Below are 21,962 nucleotides of genomic sequence, written 5' to 3' on the forward strand. Positions count from 1 at the left end.
TTTTAAATCTATGTGTTCATTTAAAAATACAGATGAATTCAAATTGGTTTAATGTTTTACATTATGGTTGCATTTTTATTTTTTCATTTTTTTGAAATTGCTGTTTGTTGCTTATTTGGAATATACAGCACACTCCATCAATATTGATTTTTTTCTCAAAACAATATAAGACAAAATAAAATAAAAAATAGAGGACAATTTGACCTTTAATTCAAGAGTAATTTATTCAGTGGAAACACATCCCACATTCAAGAAGAATTCTTTGGCAGCCCATCATATGTTCCACAATGACTATCAGCCCTGCTGTTAATACTTTGAGCAAGCTTTTACCAGCAAAACAGCACCTCATCTTCACCAAAATTGTTTCACTAGATGGGAGAAGACAGAAAAAGGGACATCTGACCATTCCACTTTGCACAAACTAGAGAAACAATCCAGCGGCTTGGCTTTTTTTTTCTTTAGCCCCCTCTGCATTTTGGGGGGGGGGGGGGGTCTGGGGACTGAAATGCCAATGTGGGACCTTGAGTCTTGTGAACCATTTCGACATTTTTCAGTATGAGAGTATGCTTTTGCAATAAAAACTGAATTAATTTTTAGGCCGTTCACACCTTAACCAGGGGTGCCAATATTTATGGAGGACACAGTATATGCTTTTTATCGCAGGTTGCAAAATGCACACGAACATCCTCAGTTGCCCCGTTCTCTAGTCAATAGCAAACGAAGATTGAGTTCTTCTCTGTTGACTTCATTTCCACGGGCGTGGCAGTGTCAGTGGCTGGTGCTGATTATGAGGGTGATGAGGTTTCTTTGATCAGTCCCCGTGATGATCAAGCCCCCCTACTCGTGTTTTTTTTTTCTACCACCTCGCCACACGTGAACTTAATTGGGCTCCCGTCCGTCATTAATGAGAAGCCTCTCTGTGAGTTATCCTTCCTGTGTTCTCTTGTTCGTGTCCTCCAGTTAAATCCAGTCCTAATTAACTACCTTTGAAAGGGAATCTGTGTGATAATTACCACAAGGAGGTGGAACGGAAGCAATCGCGCTCTGCAAAATTTATTTCACACCACAGGGATTTTTTTTTTTTTTTTTGTCTGTGTGTGTGTGTCCCGAGAATCACCTTCATCGTCCATTTTGGAAGCGGAGACACGCCTGCGCGGCGAAGTAGTCATTTTAATCTAAAGAATATAAAAGAATCAGTCAAAAGTAAAATGAGAGTGATAAAACAAAGGGGGGAGGAAAACCTAAAGAGTGCTGTAAAAAGGAAAAATGTCGGTTGCGCGCCACATTAAGTATACATAGTTGTTCACTTCTTATTGGATTTTTCTTTCAAACTTTCTATGGGGTCGTTCCGGCTGTTCATATTCAACTAAATGTCACTCAATAGACCTTTGTCAAGTTTATTTCTTTTTTTTTTTTTATCCTCGTCTTCGTAGATGCCGCTTGCTCTCGTCAAAATTTTGCCATGGGCCTTTGTGCAAAATTCTCGGAGATGTTAAGAAATATTAAAAAAGGAGCTTTGCGTTTATTTGATGGATTCTTCCACTGTGTGTGTCCTCACCCTCCACAAAGTGCGGGGAAAATCATTTCAGTCGAGCTGGTCTAGAAGGTCACAAGCAGGACTTTGAGGTTTGGACTGTTTTCTTGCCACTTTGTATTTATTTACTCAAGTGCAGAAAGTCCCGGCCGGGCATGCACACACGCTGCTCGCCATTGATTTGTCGAGAGAAAACATTTCAGCCTTACAATGGAATGTTTAAGTAGCGTTCATTAGAGGTTTCTATTCGTGTGTTCTTTTTATTCTTAGTACCCATCAATAATGCAATGGAATGAGAGGCGGAATTAATTGTTCCCTTCTTGAGTTTCCAAATGCCAAATAAAGAGCCTGAATATGCAAAGTTAAGACAGGAAGGCAAAGTAGTAACCCAACACACCAGTGGTTTAAACCGGATGTTAAAATGCCAGAAGCGTGAAACTGCATGTGTTATGTATTAGGTCGACACTTGACATGGATTGGTTAAAGAGAAAAAAAAGTTTAAGTTAAATTCATGATAAAGGAGTTAAGTTGGATTAGGTTGGGTTTGGGTTCGAGGTTAATGTTGGTGTTGTAGAACAGTGGCAGGGGTAACCGTTAAGAATTCGTGTCGGCGTTGGGGCTGAGAGGTTTTATAAAACAATCACATTGCGACCCTCCCCCTCAATATTGCAATTGCAATTTTATTTGCAATAATTTGAAATGATGCATTCATTATATTGGCAAATTTAAATTTGCAATACAGCACTTGTTTGCTTTCTTATATTTTTTTGCTCATGAGATTTTTATTTATCCGGTTCATTCAATTATAGACAATTGTCCTTCTGTTTTTTTCAAATTATAATTTACAATCTAATGACACGTGTACATTTCTGTGGCTGCTGTGTGCTGAAGTAGGTAAAATTGAGATCATATAGAAACATCATATCACGTATAGAGAAAAATGCCACCACTTGGAGTTGCGGTGGGTTGTTATGGTGGCGAAATGTTTTCTTTTTCCAGTAGGAGGCGAAGCAGAAAATAATTCAGAATCACTTATTGAAGGCTCAGCGGTATGGTTCGGTTCTTAAGGTCTAAACCAAAACATTCCCCGTAACGAAAATAACAAGCCATCTATTTGAGGTGAGTAGTTCTCCTACTTGTTGCCTCGTGTGTTTGGGTGGATCCACGCTTACCACTGGCATAAACACAAAAGTTTTTGGGGGGAGTGGCTGAGTTGCAGCACGGCGTTGCCTTTAAGCTCTGCGATCTATCTCAGCGATGCGCTGACAGCGGCGTAATGAAAGAGACTATTTTGAATCTGGGCGGGGGGTGTTGGTAGTAAATTACCGTGGCATCTGGGTGGCGGCGATGATGCTGATGTCACCCCTGATCAATCGATCTGGGCGAATTAGCTAATGCACCTGAGGTGGGCGCCTTACATAAACATAAAACACTTTGGCGAAAATGCCGCTGGCCGCGATCGCCGCCATCGCACATTACAGGCGAGGGAACATTGACGAATGCCGTCCCGAGTCTACCGTCTGCCGGGGGAGTTGTGAGCGATCTTTGCCAGAGTGGCATCATTCTCGAAGACAAATGGAAGGAGGCTAGCGCGGGGAAATGTATTAGAAAGCCAGGCCGGAGGCTCATCTTTAAACATCATGCAGCAATCTGGTCCTTTGCCACCGTCAGAGTCCACATTAGCATAGTTTTGTTAGGAATGGTGCGACAGAGGTGGTGCAAAATGTTTTGGAGGGGCGGGGTGTACTTAAGAAAGGAATGAGTTACTTGGGGAGTAAACATTTCAGCCGCTCATATTTATATGACTAGATATGTTAGGTGGGTTGTAGGTAGATACATACAGTAGAATGGGTAGTAAAGTTGGTCAAGCTCGTAACGAGTAACAGATCTGCAGACTTGATTCAGTTAGGCGAGCCCGGATTTCAAAACAAATATGGTGAAGCAGCATTTAGCGGTTATGCTGCACACATATGAAATAAGATGCCAACAGTATTGAAGTCAGCCCCAAATTGAACTGCTTGTAATCCAATTAAAACACAAAACTATGCTCTACCGTTGATTTATATTAGTGTAAGCATTTTTGAAATGCTTACACTCTCCAAAATCCTGTTCTTGCACTCGATGATCCGTTTTTAATATGCTACTGTTATTTCTGGGCTTTGCTTTTAAATGTCTTTACCACCTTTGTTTATAAATGTTGTAATTGTAGTGACGTTGACCTAGCGTGTGTATGAAATGTGCAATACTCTATCGAATAACTAAAGTTGCTTTGCCTTGGATTTAGCAACTACCTTTGATGTCTCCATAGTTGGGTCTGCAGTTTTGTGAATTGTAAAACACGCTGACTCTGCATTGGCCCTTTAGGGTAGTTGTGTAGTCCATTGGAGTTACAGTATATACGTACTCGTGGGTATGGCTTTTTCCATCACACACCTAAGAAAAACGCTATTCTTACATTGGTCTCAAATCCGAGAGATCTGATTTTTCTTTTGTAGTCTGCAGAAAAGCAACGTGCGTTTGCGTGCGTGTGTGTGTGTGTGCTTTTGGAGCACAGCCATCATCGATCCGCCTCAGGAGTCTGATCAGATGGTTTTTCATTCCATTTCATGTGTCCTATTAACCAGACAGAGGTACCATTTTTTGGGGGGGGTCCTTTTTTTTTTCCTTCTCTTTTTTGCCATCCCGGCATTGTGGACTTCCTCCATGTGTGGGCGCGTGTGAGGGATTTTTGAAGCCATGGTTGTTTGTTGTGCACTGTTGTGCAGTTGGGTCTTTTTGTGTGCTTTCCAATAAGTGCTCGCTCAGCGGAGGTTTTTGGCATCCCAGAGGAGAAGGAACACTCAAAAATACCATCCTTTTGGTCCTATTTTTCTCAGAGACACCACTGAGCTCAAGTAAAATGATGTGAGCCTAATCTTCACTTCATACAAATACAAGTTAAATAGAAATAGAAAGTATACAGCATAACCTAACAGCAGGTCATTCATTAAGTAGGTTGGCCGATATGGTGGTGCTGTAGATACTGTAGGTAAGTAACATGCATAAATTTGGAATCCGGGTAGCTTGTAGGTTCTTTGGATAGATATATGGGTTTGGTAAATAGATCGCAGGTGAGGTAAGCAGTACAGTGGTCAATATTTCATATCAGTGGTCAGTCAGTAGGTGGGTTGTTATTGTAGGTAGGTAGAAAGGAACAAAGATGTTGTTTGTAGGTCAATAGGTAAACTAGGTAGGCAGGTAAGGCACGTCTATTATGGGTTGACCCACAAAAAATTCCCAAGAAGCCATATGGGGGGGGGAAGAAAAAACAAAACAAAACAGGAAGTTCTACCACGTTGAATTGAAGCAGCTTTTTTATGATCATGATGCCCATTTCTAGGGTAAAACGTGATCTTGAGATTTAGTCAGATTGAGGCTAACTTGTGAAGAATTTGAGTTTTCATTGGTGCACCATGGCAACAAATAACTGCATAAAATTCAAACTCAGCACAACATGGTCAATTAGTCGTTTTACTTTTTTTTTGGTACCATAAAATGATAACTCGGGAGTGTTTTGGACAAACAAGGAGTCCGCTTCTGGAAAAGGATTTATTTTGAGAGAATGGGCCCAAAAAAAATAAAAACCCAGCGACGTGGCTCCCTACTGCGCTTGGCAATTTGTCCGAGCCGATGCGTTGCTCGCATCCATAATAAAGTGAGTGCTCCGATATGAAAGCGCAGACGACAGCAACGGCGACACAGCTGTCCTGAATAAATTGCGGCTTTCGCGTAACATCCCACCTCCGCTCCCCATTCCCAGGCTGAAGTCTATTATTGGATGTCACTTGCCCTTGATTAGCTATTTGCCGCCTTGTGATGGAAGCACTCGGCATTGTGGGTAAACAGATCGACTGTCACCACTCCGCCACTGTTGACTTCCTGTATGCGTGCCTGTTTTCTACGTGTCAAAGCGAGGGAACAAACACATACTTATAGTAGGTACACGCTTTTGGGGGGGAAAAGATCTAATACTTTTTTTTTTCTCAAAAGATGAGATACCTTTTTCTTTGACACTTTTTTTGTAAAACCAATATTTTTGGGGGGTCTTTTACAATTTTTTTGTGAAAATATACATTTTTGGTTTTTCCTTTCAAAAATATTATTCTCATATTGTAAGGGTTTTTTTTCTCTGAAAAATAAGACATCTTTTCTCTCCAATAATACATTTCCCTGTGACTAAACATCTTTCAAAAAGAAAATAAATCCTCAAAAATGCGCTCCCATTATGTTCTCACCAATGGCAAATCCCATCTGGTTTCAGGTCCGGTGGCAGTGATCAGCGGCGAGGAAGACTCAGCCAGCCCTCTTCACCATGTCAACCACGGGATTATCACGCCGTGCACGCTGGACGCGGGACCGGACGCCGTCGTCATCGGGATGACTCGCATCCCCGTGGTGGAGAACCCGCAATATTTCCGACACGGACACAACTGCAACAAGCCAGCCACCCGTGAGTACACAATGATGACCCTAACCCATCCCTACTTTCTCAGAGTTGTTTTTAAAAAGTGTCCACGAACTGATATGGACAACCGTCAAGTCCCAAGGTGCACTTCTGCTGTAATTTGCTGTTTATCTTTCCAACGAGACACACTGAGACCCCTGAGGCCCTTGCCATAATGTGTTGTCATCTATTGTGCAGAGCCATGCGGCGCGAGCATCTGGCAGCCTTCTTCATACAGAATCAACTCAGATCACTTTAAGGCCTAATTAGCAGCCATCGCGTCGAGCCCCCATTCGCTCGAAACCCGACGAACAAAGTACGGGCGTGTTGTGGACTTGTCTTTTTGGCTCGCTCCCAAAATGGCTGTCGGTCAGGCGGCGACGCGCGTTCTCGAGCGGGAACGGAAGGCGATGGAAGGAAATCCCATTTAGTGGTGATAAATAAATGAGGGCTCTTATGTATTATGAATGGCATGAATTGTTAATGGCCGCTCGTCGGCTGATTTATGACATTGCATGCCGCGCACGCAGCGTCTGATTGCCAGCTAATGAATAAATGACACTCCGATGAAACTTCCACCTGCACGTGGAAGTCGCTCACAGGATGCGAGGTACATTTGGATGGTACGCAGACCTCAGAAGAAGAGTGGCTGCGTGATGTTCTGAATCCTAAACCCATCACAAGGTCATAGTGACCACTGCTTTTTCACCAGTGCGGCTGAGATAACAAAATGGCTCCCGACTGTTTTTGTCTGCGCTGAATACGAAAGTGTTGCTTACCCTCATGATACTCACCCTGTGGGGAAAAAATATATATATTTATTTATTATCCTCAGATGAATGTGTTCCTTACTCTCAGGAGGCTCGCCCTGCAATATCATTTTTTTTCTCGTAATGACTTTTTTCTCAAAAATATTATTATGGACAAATTTATTCTTGGCTAGTTACGTCTTTTTTTCTGAAAAAATAAAATAAATAATCCGATTAATTCCAACATTTTTTTTCTTGAGAATATGCTCCTTTTTTCTCGAAAGACAATTTTGTCTTTTAAACTTGCAATTTTCCTTAAAATGTCTTTTTTTTAAAAACCTTAGATTTTTTTTTCTAAAACATATCCTTTTCCTTGAAAGTACAAACATGTTTTTTTAAATCTTTCAACTTCATTTTGAGCTCTCACTTTTTTCTTTTGCTTTTTTTTTTCCCTATTTACCCTGTGACTGACTGGCGATCAGTTCAAGGTGTAGTCTGCCTTTCACCCAAAATCTTCAGGATCAGCGGTGTTGAAAATGGATGGACGGTTGGAAAAAACTAATGATTTAGTTTTTCTCTCACACTTGTATATGATGCACTGTATATTTTTTCTCTCCACTGTACAACTTTTTATCTTGGAAAAATATGACCACATTCTCGCAACTTTTTTTTTTCTTGAAGCGATACTTTTTTACTTTTTTTTTTTTGTTTCGGAAGTGCATCATATTAAAAGTCCAGAACTCATCGCAAGGTCATAATGGCCTCCGCTTTTCCAGTCGCTGGCCAGGAAAACAAAATAGCTCCCGACTGTTTCTGACTGCGCTGAATATGAATGTGTTCGCTACCCTGAGGACGCACGCCCGGGGAAAAGAAAATGCATGTGCTTATCAGTGTGTGTATTTGCGTGTGTGTCTGTGTCTGTGTAGGTGTTTGCCAGCCTGTGTCAACCTGTGAATGAGAGTGCGGATGTGGGCGGACTGCTAGTGCAGCTCGCGGCCACTGTTTTCCTGCATCGTCTCTACAGGGCCGTGACTGCAGCAGTCCTGGTTGCTGTGGAGGGATTGTGTCGGGGGTGGTCTCAGGGGTCCCACCCTATTGTCCGGCAAAGAGCTTTGTTCGGCTCAGATACAGTAGAGCTGCGTTATTGATAGCCGGCTACCGATCTGTAATGTATTCATTCATTTAGTTGAAAGCTTTGTATTCAAGGGAATATACTGCTGGCATTTTCCCCCTTTTACACGTGACACACACATACACTGCTTTCGAGCAGCAGCATGTCCATCGGTATGTGATGGTCAAGTCCAGTCCGCCGTCTCAACCAGAAAAACAAGGTGGTTGTATAAAAACTGCCGGCCTTCAACATTGCTGACGCTCGCGTTTCCCCCCCGAAATGGTTTATTCATGAGTATTTTATCTTCCACTAACCCCCTGGCCCAGCCGAGTGTGTTTTTATTTTAGTGTGGTTAAATATCGCCTCGGAACAAGACAGATCTAAGGAGAATCTGCATATTCCTACAATACGTCTTTAGGAAAAAGTCTGCGAAAGGTGGATACAATGGTCACCTGTTTGTAGTCGAACTTGAGTCGAACCTGCAAGCCGAATATTTTGGATTCACAATGACCACTTGAGGGCGACAAATTTAGTCAGTTGGCTCTCAACCTGGCGCCAGCCTGAAGGAGTTTCGTTCCTAAGGTGGCAAAAGCCTGTAAGTCAGTAACCTTTGCTAATGCTTTGTTCGCCTATTCATAGATGTTCTACATTAGAATGGTCAACAGAAAATGTTTAATCGGCGATGAATTGAGGTGAACCGAAAATGGTATATATGCTGATTTCAAGAATGTTTTTACATTTCTTCCAGCAGATCAGGTGCACAATACAGATTTAACCATGCAATTTATGGATATGACGCTTCAAAAAAAAAAAAATCCACCTGTTGCAATGTAAGTTATTTTTTTCTTTCTGTGTGGCCTAAATAATGATCCACAGACCGTTACCGGTCCGCAGCCCGGGGGTTGGTGACCACTGGGATAGAGGTGATGCTTTGTCACAATCTTGTGGCATCTTAGTGCGAGGCAAGTCGAGATCAGCAGGATATTTCAGAGATTTTATTTTCTGTTTCTCGAGAAAGAAGTTAACATTTAACGAGAACGAAGTCTCACTTATTGGAAAAGAAGATGAAGAAAGGGAAAACTATTGATCACACATCGGGGAAATTAAGTGGATACAGCAGCAAACGAAAATGACTAATATGAAAAGAGCGAGCATGATCAAAACGAAGCAATTGAGAGGTAAATGTGATTTACAAAAAGCATCAAGTTGAGCCAACAGCAACGTTGTGTAGTTTGAAAGTGTTCTTGTTGCGTGTGCGCTTGGGCATGTGTGGGTGCGATAAAGTTATTGAGTACAATTGAAGAGTCGTATTGCAGTGAGCAGAAGTGACTTGTGCTAGGTAGCGCTCCACACATCTCATGCGCACCTCGAAACCTGCGCCTAAAATCCACATATTCGCAGAACCAATTGAGACCTTTTGTGCTCAGGCCAAAGCGATATCTCATGTAAAATTAATCCTTGTGGAAGCTTGCGGCGTCTTGAAGCAATTATGAACCATTTTGGGGCGACGTCAGTTACCGGCCACTTTTTGCTATTCGCAGCACGGCAGCACAGTTCCTTTCCTTCGCAAACAATATTAACGACGATATTCAGTACACTAAGTCAAATTTAATGCCAGAAATTCTGGTAGCATTCCGCAGTGCTCACTGTATGTGGATGTAGACTTATGTTGTACATACTAAATAATAAATCCGCTTTTCATTCATCATTTAGCAGATCACTTCAAAACCAAAGGAAAAGATCAAAATCGGCATGAAGGACTCGGAGGCCATATTGCTATCACGCCTACTTGATGATTGGATATCCTAATGATGCTAATTAGCCACAATCAGCAGGCATGCGTGTGATACCTTTTTTTTTTAATATCCTGGCTCACTCCCAAAATAGCCGTCTATCATGCTGAACCAAAATAAATGACGCTTCAGATTGTCCTCGAACTCCAGTTGAACGCATGGATTGACAAAGGCCACTCAAGTGGAACAAAGTTGTTCAAAAACATAAAAAATAAAAAGTGCCAATTGGTTTGGTTGCACAAGAGAAGGCGAGTAAACAGTGGAGATGTGACTGATTAGGATGTTTCGTTGAGAGCTTTTTCTGTTTTATTTTTAATCCGCCGGGCGCTACGCAAAAAAAGGGCCAATTCCGTCGACCGCATTAGCGAGATAAAGGCGGAAAGGCAAAGGACAATTCTTTAGCCTAATGACAGATTGCTATCTCGCTAGGATCCGCTGTCTCACAGCAAGTGGCTTTGTTTAATCGCTCGGATTGCTTTTTTAATTACGGATTTGGAACGTCCCGCCGGCCCGAGATGAACAATAGCTTCAGAAGAGGAGGAGGAGCGACGGTTAGTTTAGCTTTAGCATTGTTACGTCCTCGCGGGGTTATTAGCGACACCGCTAAGACAAGCTCGCTCTCCAGTTTCTGGACCCGCAGAACCAATATATAATGTGCGCTCACGCTTTTTGCGAAGGGGAAAGGGACCTTGGCATTGTCACTAGATTACACTATTACTTTTCTCATTTCGTTCAGAAACGACCACTGAAAACTGCCACTATCCAACCAAATGGCAGCCTGCCTGTGCAATTCACAGCAAAGGTTCCATATTGATTTTTGTGTCCCATAATGAGGAAAACCTTTTCAACTAAACATGGTTGGTGAAAATGAACGACAACCTAGCGTGTTTTCGAACCATCAATGACAATCGTCTTTGACTTCCCTAACGTATGTAGCCTGGAATTGCAGTCTCATCAAGCGCATTTCCAAGGCGGGGCAAAGCTGGGCAAACAGATAGCGACATGAACCAATCAGTGAAGAGCCAATGTGATGTTATTGTGGAAAAATAAAACATCTTTTGAAATAAATGCTGCCAGTGCCGCAGGCCGCTGGGGATTTAATGACTCTCGGCCTAATTCGCTGAAGGGCTGCATGATTTTCCTGCGTGAAAATGGAGAGTTTGTGATTGACAGGCGGGAGAAAACCTTCCTTGACCAACGGGACTATAAAACAAGACACTCTGGGGACAAAAGATTTGTAGCTGCGTAACAAAGACACGCACCGTCGCAGGTACATAACAAAAGCTCCGGTGCCTGACCCAACTGAGTAAATCTCCAGTGAGGAAAACGTTCCCTCTGCGTCAAGGCCCTCCGGTCAAACTGGGACAGATGAATTCATGTGTGCCGTTGGTGGCGGTGGCATTGAGATTTCATCTGTTTGCCACTTTTCAGCGTGGCTCTATGCCTGCAGAAGACATTGAAGGTTAGCGTATGTCACGGCCGCCCGGAAAATGCGGACACGTAGCGACCAAATGGAAGAAGGCTGCATGAAACTTTGACAATTTAGGAGCACAAGATGAAATACGTCGTAACACGTATGCACAGGTGTTGCTTCAGCTTTCATTTGCGATTTACATCAAATTTAGTCCTCAACCAATCTGTCACAAGTCCTTTTCAAAATATCCACTTTTCAAAATATCCACGACCGAAAACAAGTCAAAGGCGGCATTGCGGAACCCTCGTCACTGCCTCCGTAACGACACAATTCCTTTCTTCTTGGCCTCATCCGCTCACACGAAACTAAAGCAGGCCAGCGTCGGACAATCGTCTAATCTCTCCGCAATCCTCCCACATGGCTAATGTTGCTCTGCTTCATCCCACTGTGCGCCAAGAAGACAATGTGACAGTCACAAAGCACATTGCAATATTTTAATCTCGCAGCCAGCTCATGATTGGCTGAGTGTAGAGATTAATTTTTTTGTCACTATGTGGAGGACGTGATTATTAAACGCACGTTTGATGCAACAGGGCACAATGTTCTCGCTGCCGCGTCACTCGTTGTTCTTCTATTCGCCGTTACGACCGCTCTGCTCGGTATGCCGTTTGCAAACGGCTTTGAAGGAGTGCCAGATCCAGGGGCCAAAATGGCCGCGCCGCAAGGAGGCAAAGTGACACGAGCTCCTGACGGAGAGCCCATTGAGCTGCTCAAACATGAGCGACTCGCTAGTTACCACGCTCGATAATCATGAATAATTCTCATTCCGAGCTCGCCGACACCTCGCTTCCCGAGCCAAACGTGTCGGCGGCCCGAGTCAGGAAGATTCACAGCGGAAGAGGATTTTTGCACGGCGGTCCTCGGAGGAGGCGAGTGTAAAGGTGCGATGTGACTTCTTTTAGGGTGTTTACACACTGCACTTTTTGTTAGAGCCGCCTACTCCATATATTATATTTTATTTGACTATGTTGAGTCTTTAAATAACCCAACGTATGGGTTTTATTCAAGACACAGAACATGACATGCATATTTAGTCGGTATATTTTCTTATACCGTATGATTGTCTCGTACTTCTTGACCACTGCGGCATTTTGGTGAGAAGTGCCGAATTCTCTTTGCGGCGGGATATATAAAACGAACAAACGCGGTGACAAGTGACAGGATTTCACCTCGGGCACATCCGTCTCTCAATCAACAGTAGCTGGTATCGTTTCAATGATCGACACATGAGACTGAGTCATAAAGTGTGCGTCGGCAGGCACAAACACAGCGCACAGATGGGGGAGAAAGTCGAGATTGTGGAAGTTGACTCTGTGTGTTGAACGGGATTAAACGTATTCCTCGGGGATATTTCGTTCCTCATCTATAATAAAACTTGTCAGCAAAATGGAAACCGGTGACATTAAACAGCTGGCAACCAGTCCAAATATCATTTAAATATGTGCAAGGTCGACAGCTCAACCATCTATCATTTTTCTTTTACTCTTCCAAAACTAGGTCATCTCACTTTTTAAAAAATTTGTCGGAAAGCATCAGGAACAATACGGTTGTTTCACCCAACTAACTCCACGTTTATTTTAAACGTCACTCAACCGAACGTACTTGAGTTTATTCAATGCAGACAAGCATTTCGAGTCACCCATGATGTGTTTATTAAAACCAAAAACAACAGGCAGCAACCAAACATGCATGGTTTTGCAAACAGTAAAGACAAAGTCTTCAATGAAATTAGCACACAAATTTGCTAACATCAAAAATGGGTTTACAGTAACCTAACTCGCATATTCTTGTAGCGTCATCGTTTGCGCATTAGTGACAATTTTGGGTCCTCTCTAAAGTTAATGTGCATATTTTTAGTTACATTAAAGTCAATATATTCTTCTACAAACCTATTGTACTTGTTTTGTTTTTGTAAACTTCAGTCAATACAGTCTTCACTGAACTTACTGTAAGTGTTTTTGTTTAATATCAAGGTGATGAGTCTTCAATCAACCGAACACGTCTTTTGTAAACATCAAAATATCGGCTTCAGTGATCCTGACCGGGTTTAAACATCAGACAATGTAGTCTTCAATGAACCAGATGTATATATTTTTTTAACATAAGGAGACCACCGTCTTCAATTAACCTCACGTATGTGTTTTTGTAAACATTAAAGACAATTGAGTCGGGATTCGGAAAAACTTGATATAGCGGAGCTAATGTACCATAGATGCTATTTTTACTCCTTCTGTTCTCCTCAGCCTTTTTTTTTCTTCAAAATGAACTAATTTCTACACTCTGGCTCTCATTATAAAATGTCCCCTTGTGGCGTTCCAATGCTGCCAATAAAAGGATGAAGAAGAGCTTTGCTGCCCCGGCTGCTTTATTTCCACATTCCAATTGTCGAGGAGTCAAAACAGGATTAAAGAGAGTCTTCCGCAGTTTGACAACATCATTTATACTGATCATGTGTCAGGTTTTAAATGGAATGCACGCAAGTAGGTATTCTCGTATATGAAAGTAGACGGCTTGAGGAAGTGCAGGACTGACCAACTAGAAACCAAATGTTTACTGCCACCGACGAATATATTCATCAAGTACTTCAACGGGTAGACTTGGAAGAGAATCTTCCTCAGCTCGACTGTGACTTTCGAGTTTCTACGTAATTGTGCTTACAAACATCACTTCGAATATGACAGATGAGGTGTATGTATATGAGGGCAATCTGAGCCTGTTATGGTCGATTAGGAGGGCTCATTAATTAAAATTGCAGAATGTGCTTTTAAATATTTTCTTTTTCTTGGTCCTTGTTATGTTCGCATTTTGCGCTCACGGTCCAATCAGCTCAACTGTTAAGTTATCCCCAGAGTAACATGCAATTAAAACAGAAATTGTTTCTGATTGCATTCCGTTTACATTCTCTGCCGCTTCCCATTATTTGGCCGTTTTTCTTGTTGGTTTTCGTTCCAAACTTTTTTTTTGTGACTGTGTGGTGCATAGAGTGGGATGTAGGCGCCGTTTCCTTGTGTAAAAAGGTCACTCTGTGCTCTCCCCTCTATCCCGACATGACAGTGGTGCAGCATATTAAGCGCCGAGACATCATCCTTAAGCGAGAGCTCGGCGAGGGAGCCTTCGGAAAAGTCTTCCTGGCCGAGTGTTACAACCTGAGTCCCACCAAGGACAAGATGCTGGTGGCTGTCAAGGTACGGCTGACAGTTTGTGCGTGTGTTTCATGTGGGTTTGCATGATGCCATTTCGCAGAAATGAGAAACTCGCATGTCATAAGCTAGCGTTAGCTGCAAGTTTGATTGTCAGAATGGCAAATACGGTTAATTACAAGAAAAAAATGGCAAAAGACTGCAGGGGAAAAAAATACTACTACTACTTTTATGAAGAAAGAGTGAGAAAATATGGTGTCTACTTTAGCCTCGGAAACAAAAATGATGAGGAGCTACGGTACTCGCATGTTCAACGTCAGCACAGCAGATTTTGACACGCTCTGCCACATTACTGTTTGGCTTCCGTGTCATCCTCACCCCCATCTACTACCACTCCTGACAAAAACGACACATTGACAAGAGTGATCACTCATTTAAGAAGCTTTCAGAGCCGTTTGTCTTGGGCGGCTACCGTCTCTCAATGACTTCACGCTAGCCGGCGCTAAATTGTCCTTGGCAGCTCCCCGCAGCCGAATGTGAATCAGAGTGACACTGCATTAAAGCGTGCCAACTCAGCAAACCCGATTAAAGATGGCAAAACACCTTGACCTTGACGGGCGAAGATGAAGCATATCCGCTGTTGTCTGTAATATACACTTTGTGAATGCAAGGTTATTTTGGGAAGCGTTTATTAAGGTTAACAATGAAAACCGGGGAGGGGGGGGGGGGGGGTCACAGCGGCACTTTTGCTTCCATTTATTGTGCCACTTGAGCACTTGGTAGTATTTTTTTGGAGGGGTGCCCAGTCCAGACACATTTCCTTAAGAGTGCACTTTGATTTGGTAATAGAATTTTATTGCCATTTTACCTACTCGCCCCCCGTACATTTCCTCACTGTCTTCACGACATATTTCCATCCCAAGGTCTTTTGACTTGTGTGAGCGGGGCTGCAATGAACCACTTTTTTTTTTTTTTTTGGGGGGGTGGGGGTCTTTCCTATATTTCAAATGCAATAGGCTTTCAATAAAGTTTCCGGGCTCAATCAGTTTGATTATTGCCGGCGCACCTGCAACTCTCAAAAAGCAAAGAGCTGCTGAGATTTAATAAAAGAAACTAACAAACAACAGGTTTCACAGTTACGGCAAGTGATTCACCCGCTAAATAACGAAAGAGGCATGCGCGGCCTTACTTGCAGAAAAACGGAATTTTTCGCCGAGGCTAAGCAACAATCAGGGGAATTTTTATGCAGGCTGATTTATTGATTTGTATTTTTTCTTCTCTCCTCACCTCTCGGTTGACAAGCCGGCTGGTTCAAACAAGCACGAAAAACATATTTTGTGCGTTATTAATGATAACCTCGACCTTGTGCAAAATCCGCCGTCAAAAAAAAATCCATGGCACATTCAGTCATGCACGGGAACAAAGTGTGTTCTATGAATAATGCAACGGTTCCCTCCATTCATTTGTGATATCTGACAAATTGCACAAAAGAAATAAAGACAATGACGAGAATTAATCCACAGTCAAAAAAAAGTCTATGCTTGGTCACGCACAGGCGCCTGCACGCACGGCCAATCCACAACACACTTTGGCAAGTCCTGTCCATGTCCTATGATGAATGTAATCATTACTTTTGCCATTTATTCGGAAGAACTGTCCCCTTGCACAGTACGAGCTAGCGTGAGTGACTATCTTTCAACCTCGGTTCCTTCAAGACAGACATTTCGTTATTGTAGTGTCATAAATAAAGAACTTTTTTCCCCCTCTAATGTCAAAAATACAAGTTAAAAAGGCAAAAGCAGACAGAGCACAAAAGGTGTGAGATTTTTTTCAGCTCAAAACCTGAGGGGAAAAGTTGTATTAAAAAAGATGAGGCACATACAGTACATCTGAAAAATTATCCAAAAAATGTCAATCTATTAATGCAAACTGTCACACTCAAACTACATTATGAAAAAAAAAAATTAAAATCGAATAAACCAAACCCTGTTGTGGTCCGTCTTCTCCCATCATCCCTTGCCATGTTTCTGCAGCTCATTATACTTTTTTCATTCAGTCGCTACCAAACTTTCCGGCAAGCGACTAATTACTTTCTTGGGGGGGGAAAAAAACCCACATCACAAAAGTGGCGGTTGTCTTATCTTGTTTCTTACCTGTCGGCGGAAAGATTTGCAAGGTGAATGCCAGGCGGATGTTTTCCCCAAGGACTGACTGCATGTCCTTATCTTGCCTCTGTCCCCTCGACGTTCTTTTTTTTTTGAACAACTTTTTTGTACTCTCTCCAGACGCTGAAAGATCCTAACCTGTCGGCAAGGAAGGACTTCCAGAGGGAGGCTGAGCTGCTGACCAATCTGCAGCACGACCACATCGTCAAGTTCTACGGCGTGTGCGTGGACGGCGACCCCCTCATCATGGTCTTTGAGTACATGAAGCATGGAGACCTCAACAAGTTCCTCAGGTCTGTTCCATTTTCCTGAATACTGTGCTGTGAGAGCCGCCACCTTGCACAGGAGAAACGATTAAAAATCTACTCCACGGGATGCTTAGTCATGCACGGGCACATAGGTTGGTCTCTAACATGCGTGACAGAAATAAATAGCATGACTAGAAATAATCCAGAGTTCATACAAAAAGTTTACGGTACGCTCAGACACATCCAGGTACAATCAACGTGCCATACAATTAATGCGATCGCACCTTTCACTAGTTCATGAAAACTGCCATGTTGCACGAGAGAAATGAAAATGAATAATCCACAGGCTGTCAAATAGATGACACACTCAAACATGTGCATCCACAATGTCCTGCCATCAATACGATGGCTTCTCTCATTAGTTATTCATGACACGCAACAGAAAAAAACAACTTTAAATAATACACAATTAAAAGAAAGCATTTGCTGTGAAGACGAGTCCTGAAAGTTCATAAAAATCCATAAAAAATGAAGTTGTAAAATGATGTCCTTAATTGTCCTTAATTTTCAGGGAAAGCTTCTAAAATCAATAAAAATCCTTAAAGTTTTATATTTTCTAAATTTAAATTTTTCTCAGTGTACTTTATTTGAGAATGAATTCAATTTTTTTGTCATTTTCCTACCTGTAATACAGGTAAGAAAATGAAAATTTGATGTACTGTAAGGTTAGCTGACTGCCCCAAAAAATAAAGATGTGCCCTTCCTTTGGCAGCAATGATTTGAACACCAGCTCAGTGATATATGGCTTTCTGTTCAGCCTGCATATTGCTGAGCGGGCATTAAATCCACCGTGAATCCCCTGCTGAATGTAAAAAAAAAAAAAAGTCCTTAAAAATGGCTAAATTCGCCCTCAAAAGTCCTTAAAAGATCCATAAATAAAAAGCAAGTGGAAGAGTGGGAACCCTGTTAAAGATCCACAATGAGACTACATACTGTACGTATATGGTACTGGCCTGTATGTTCCCATTGATTCTCTGTCGACATCATGCATGTTCATTCAACGTGACCTCCATGAACGCAATCAGCCACATCTTGCACCTAGCGTGAAAGAGTGTCATCATTCACCGCGTCAAAGGATTTCCCCCCTTGCAGATAATGGTCACAAAAACCACGCGCTGGGCCATAATGTGTCTTCTTTGTCGACTATTGATCAAACTTCAGATGTGAAGAAGGCTGTAAACACACACGCAGAATTGGAACATGTGCTCAAGGGAAGGTTTCTAAGAACAAAACGGCTCCACTGGACATGCGCCATGTCGCTGTTGTCAAATTCGGTAGTGCGTTGTCGCAAGTGAAGCAGTCAAACCACAAATTGACTGCAACCAAAGAGTTCAAGAATGAAAGCTGATGATTCTCAAAATGGCTCCATCAAAGAAGTTGATAACAGCTTTGTATACTCGGTTAGTCGTTTCAATTAAAGCCGGGTTTATCGGCAAAATTAAAGCTCGTGAACTTCCAAATTGCCATGGCAAAGAATTGTTGATAAGAGTAGGCTGGTATGTGCATTTTATCATCACAATTAGAGCCGAGTTCATAACCAGATTACGTGGTGGTCTAAAGATTCACTCCCTGCCCCTTATTGTCAAATCTGAGGCACAAATGATCCAAATTGTAGCCCTTTTTGACAAAATCCTGACCAAAACTGCCTGAGAGTCCAATCATGCCAACAAACACCAGAGGTGTTGACCTACCAAAATAAAAGTAGTGCAAAGCTCTGAAATGGATCTGATTTAATTGTGAAGATGCAGCTAATGAAGTGTCCAAGTGAGCGTTTTGTCAAACTGTTAACATCGCCCCCTGTGGGCAACTGAAAGCAATGCAGGTTGAATGATGAATAATGCTGATGGATGGGCGGAAAACCGGATCCATGTCTTTTTTTAGCATTAGTCAAATCGTCAGTCATTTCAAACGAGGGCAAGACACTTTTAATAAGACAAGACGGTTGTCTAAAAATATGTTTTTTATTTAATTTTATGACATGAAAATCACTCGCCGTGCGTGACACACATGACAAGACGGCGAAGCCTCTGCTCGTCATCTTGCATTAGAGATTCATTATTAGCTTCGCTCTTCGAGCACAAAACCTTTAATTGGCCTAAATGTGACAGATGGAAACAGAATGACAGCCCGTGTGTGTTGGTGTGTCCCTGTGCGCTGCCTTCGCCTTGTAATCACAGCGACGAGAAGGTGATGAGGACAGCGGGATCTTCACGCCAGGAGGTTGAGGGGTGGGAGTCGTCATCGTCACCCATAAATGTTATAAAAAAAATAAATGCAAATGAGCTCTTAATCTGCACTCGACACAGTCGTGGTTCCTCAAAACAACTCCGCACGGGGCGAATGCCATGATTACAAAACCCCTCTCAACCGCAAAATGACTGATAGCAATGGTGAATCCATCAGAATTAAAGCTTCTGAAACTCAAAAACAATCACAATGGCAAAATTGTTTTTCAAAGCAGGTTTGCATTACAATTAAAGCTGAGTTCACAATTGTTATTAAAGCAGTTATTTTTCCAAATTATAGCTGCTGACGGTCTGCTCAACACGATGTTAGCCAAACCTGTTACCATTCCATTTGCTGGAACGGGTGTACTCTTTTACTGCACAGCCTCCACATTGCTGCAGCACTTCTTCAGTTTCCACTCAGGGAAGATTGATGTGTGATGATAACTTTTGAGCATTGAAATAAAAGAAACTGACTTTTAAAGCAATGTAAAAAGCATAGACGCTGAGAGATAGATGGCGGCTAGCTAAAAGCGAACATAGTCGTCTACATTTTTACTCCGTGTTTCTTTTTGTCAAATGGCACAAACAAATGCTACTCACAGATCATCCAAATGCAAGTCCTTTGCTTTTCCCAAACATAACCAGAGTAACATTATCCTCAACGCAGAGCCCACGGCCCAGACGCCATGATACTCGTGGATGGCCAGCCGCTCCAGTCCAACGGCGAGCTGGGCCTCTCCCAGATGCTGCACATCGCCTCCCAAATCGCGTCGGGCATGGTCTACTTGGCCTCGCAGCACTTTGTCCACCGGGACCTGGCTACTCGCAACTGCCTGGTGGGCAACGGCCTCCTAGTCAAGATCGGCGACTTCGGCATGTCAAGGGACATCTACAGCAGCGACTACTACAGGGTAAGTGAGCCAGACTCTTCCATTTCATGAAACTCCAGGAAGGAGCGAGGCCGGCACCCTTTGGATGATTTTGCACCAAGTTTATCTGTCACCCCAAGACTCAGTCGATATCATCAGGCTACATTTACTGACACATCCATCTTCATTTTTTTTAATTTTTATAAATACCCCAAATTGACAGTGTAAATAATGACAGCCGGACCCATTCAGACCTCGCCTTGGGGATGGATAAGCAGCTCAGCACACATTCAAGTATTGACATGGAAATTTGAGTGTGACGTATATAAGTTGGGTTAATTGTTCCTCTTCATCCATGAAGTGATTAAAAGCAAGTATTTGGTTGAAGCCGAGGGACTGCAGCACGGATCCAAAAGCTTTCATGCAGGTGGTTTCGGTTTAAAAAAAAAAAGTTTGTTTTACACAACCCAGAGTGGAGGAATGTCATACAATACAATTCATGCTGATTTATATAGCGCTTTCACAACAGCGGCAGCTGGAACAAAGCGCTTAACAAAACAGTTAACATCAAGTAAAATAATAAACACAACATACAACATAAAACACGAACATAAAGTAAAATAATGAACACAGCACATAACACGGACAGTCGTGCAGTCCTAACCACTTTTCCCCTCATACGCTTTGTTTTTACCAACCAAAACTAGTATTTTCAGAATATGAATATATGTAGATATATGTATAAATATATGGGATTTTTTTCCTCAATATTTTATTTGTATATTTGTTCATTTGTGTGTTTTTATTCATTTATTTCTTTTAGTTGTTTGAATCTAAAAAAATATTTTGCCTCCGTTTTTATTCCGAGACATGATTAATCTGCAATTCAAGTAACAAATCAATCTACTTTGAAATGCACAGCGACCATATTAATCATATTACCTGTATTGGTTTTTTGTTTGTTTGTTTGTTTTTTTGTTTTGTTTGCTTTTTCCCAATGTCCACCTCTCCTAGAAATGGCAGTGAATCAGCAAAAGATTAGTGTCCCTGTGGAAAAAAATCCCAACCAAACCTGTGGACCAAATTCAGTATACTGTAATTGGCTCTTTCTCACACCACATGGCCCCAAAAGAAATCGAACCTTGTGTCCACACCAGAGAAGTGTCCACAATTCCCATGAAAGCTGAACCACTTTCTACATGCCCAGAATAAAAGCACAGCCTGGTAACCAAGGTGTCTGTTTGGCATCTTCAATGTCAACTGTGCAAATATTTCCACGTCCAGTCTCCCTCAGTCTGCAGGGACGTGCCGTGTGCAAGAATTTTGTGTCATTGCAATTCCGAGCATGTCGTCCAACACGGTTAGCATTCCTCTAGTAGCCTCCTGGGCTTGTTTGTGCTCATTACGAGGACCTGGGGAGGAGCTTTATTATGGATTTGACCTAGTTTAATTCATCCCTAATAACAGAAGAGGTATGTATTTCCGGGCGGCCCGGTAGTCCAGTGGTTAGCACGTCGGCTTCACAGTGCAGAGGTACCGGGTTCGATTCCAGCTCCGGCCTCCCTGTGTGGAGTTTGCATGTTCTCCCCGGGCGTGGGTTTTCTCCGGGTGCTCCGGTTTCCTCCCACATTCCAAAAACATGCATGTCAGGCTGATTGGACGCTCTAAAATTGTCCCTAGGTGTGAGTGTGGGCGTGGATGGTTGTTCGTCTCTGTGTGCCCTGCGATTGGCTGGCAACTGATTCAGGGTGTCCCCCGCCTACTGCCCGGAGATGGCTGGGATAGGCTCCAGCACCCCCCGCGACCCTAGTGAGGATCAAGCGGTTCGGAAAATGGATGGATGGATGGAGCGGAGTGGCTAATGCTAACAGTACTCTGCTGGAAAATTATGTATTAAAAAACATTCAAAATATGTCAAATCCTGAAATGGGGTTTTGAAGATGGGGAGGAAATAAAAGTGAAGCTGAAGTGGAAAGGGAATGTATTGCAAAACTCTTCAAATGGTTCCAGACCAAGTCAAGGTCTCATGCAGATCATGTGCCAGTTGTCGTTTGATCAAATAAAATGGCATGACATCACAGGCCACCATCAGACTACGTACGCTGTTA

General features: G+C 42.5%; 1 protein-coding gene across 2 annotated transcripts in view; it reads left to right on the plus strand.

Moving 5' to 3' along the window:
- ntrk3b (neurotrophic tyrosine kinase, receptor, type 3b) overlaps positions 1–21,962 on the plus strand; it is a 161,211-nt gene that overhangs the window by 121,237 nt on the left and 18,012 nt on the right. For both annotated transcript variants that reach the window (XM_086107540.1, XM_086107541.1), the window contains 4 exons: positions 5,835–6,023; positions 14,199–14,329; positions 16,570–16,742; positions 19,653–19,896. In XM_086107540.1, coding sequence (XP_085963666.1) covers positions 5,835–6,023; positions 14,199–14,329; positions 16,570–16,742; positions 19,653–19,896 — 737 coding nt within the window. The remainder of the gene's footprint in view (positions 1–5,834; positions 6,024–14,198; positions 14,330–16,569; positions 16,743–19,652; positions 19,897–21,962) is intronic.

Source organism: Hippocampus guttulatus, chromosome 3 (assembly GCF_054856545.1).
Source record: "Hippocampus guttulatus isolate MCC_2025c chromosome 3, RoL_Hgut_1.0, whole genome shotgun sequence".
Taxonomy (NCBI): domain Eukaryota; kingdom Metazoa; phylum Chordata; class Actinopteri; order Syngnathiformes; family Syngnathidae; genus Hippocampus; species Hippocampus guttulatus.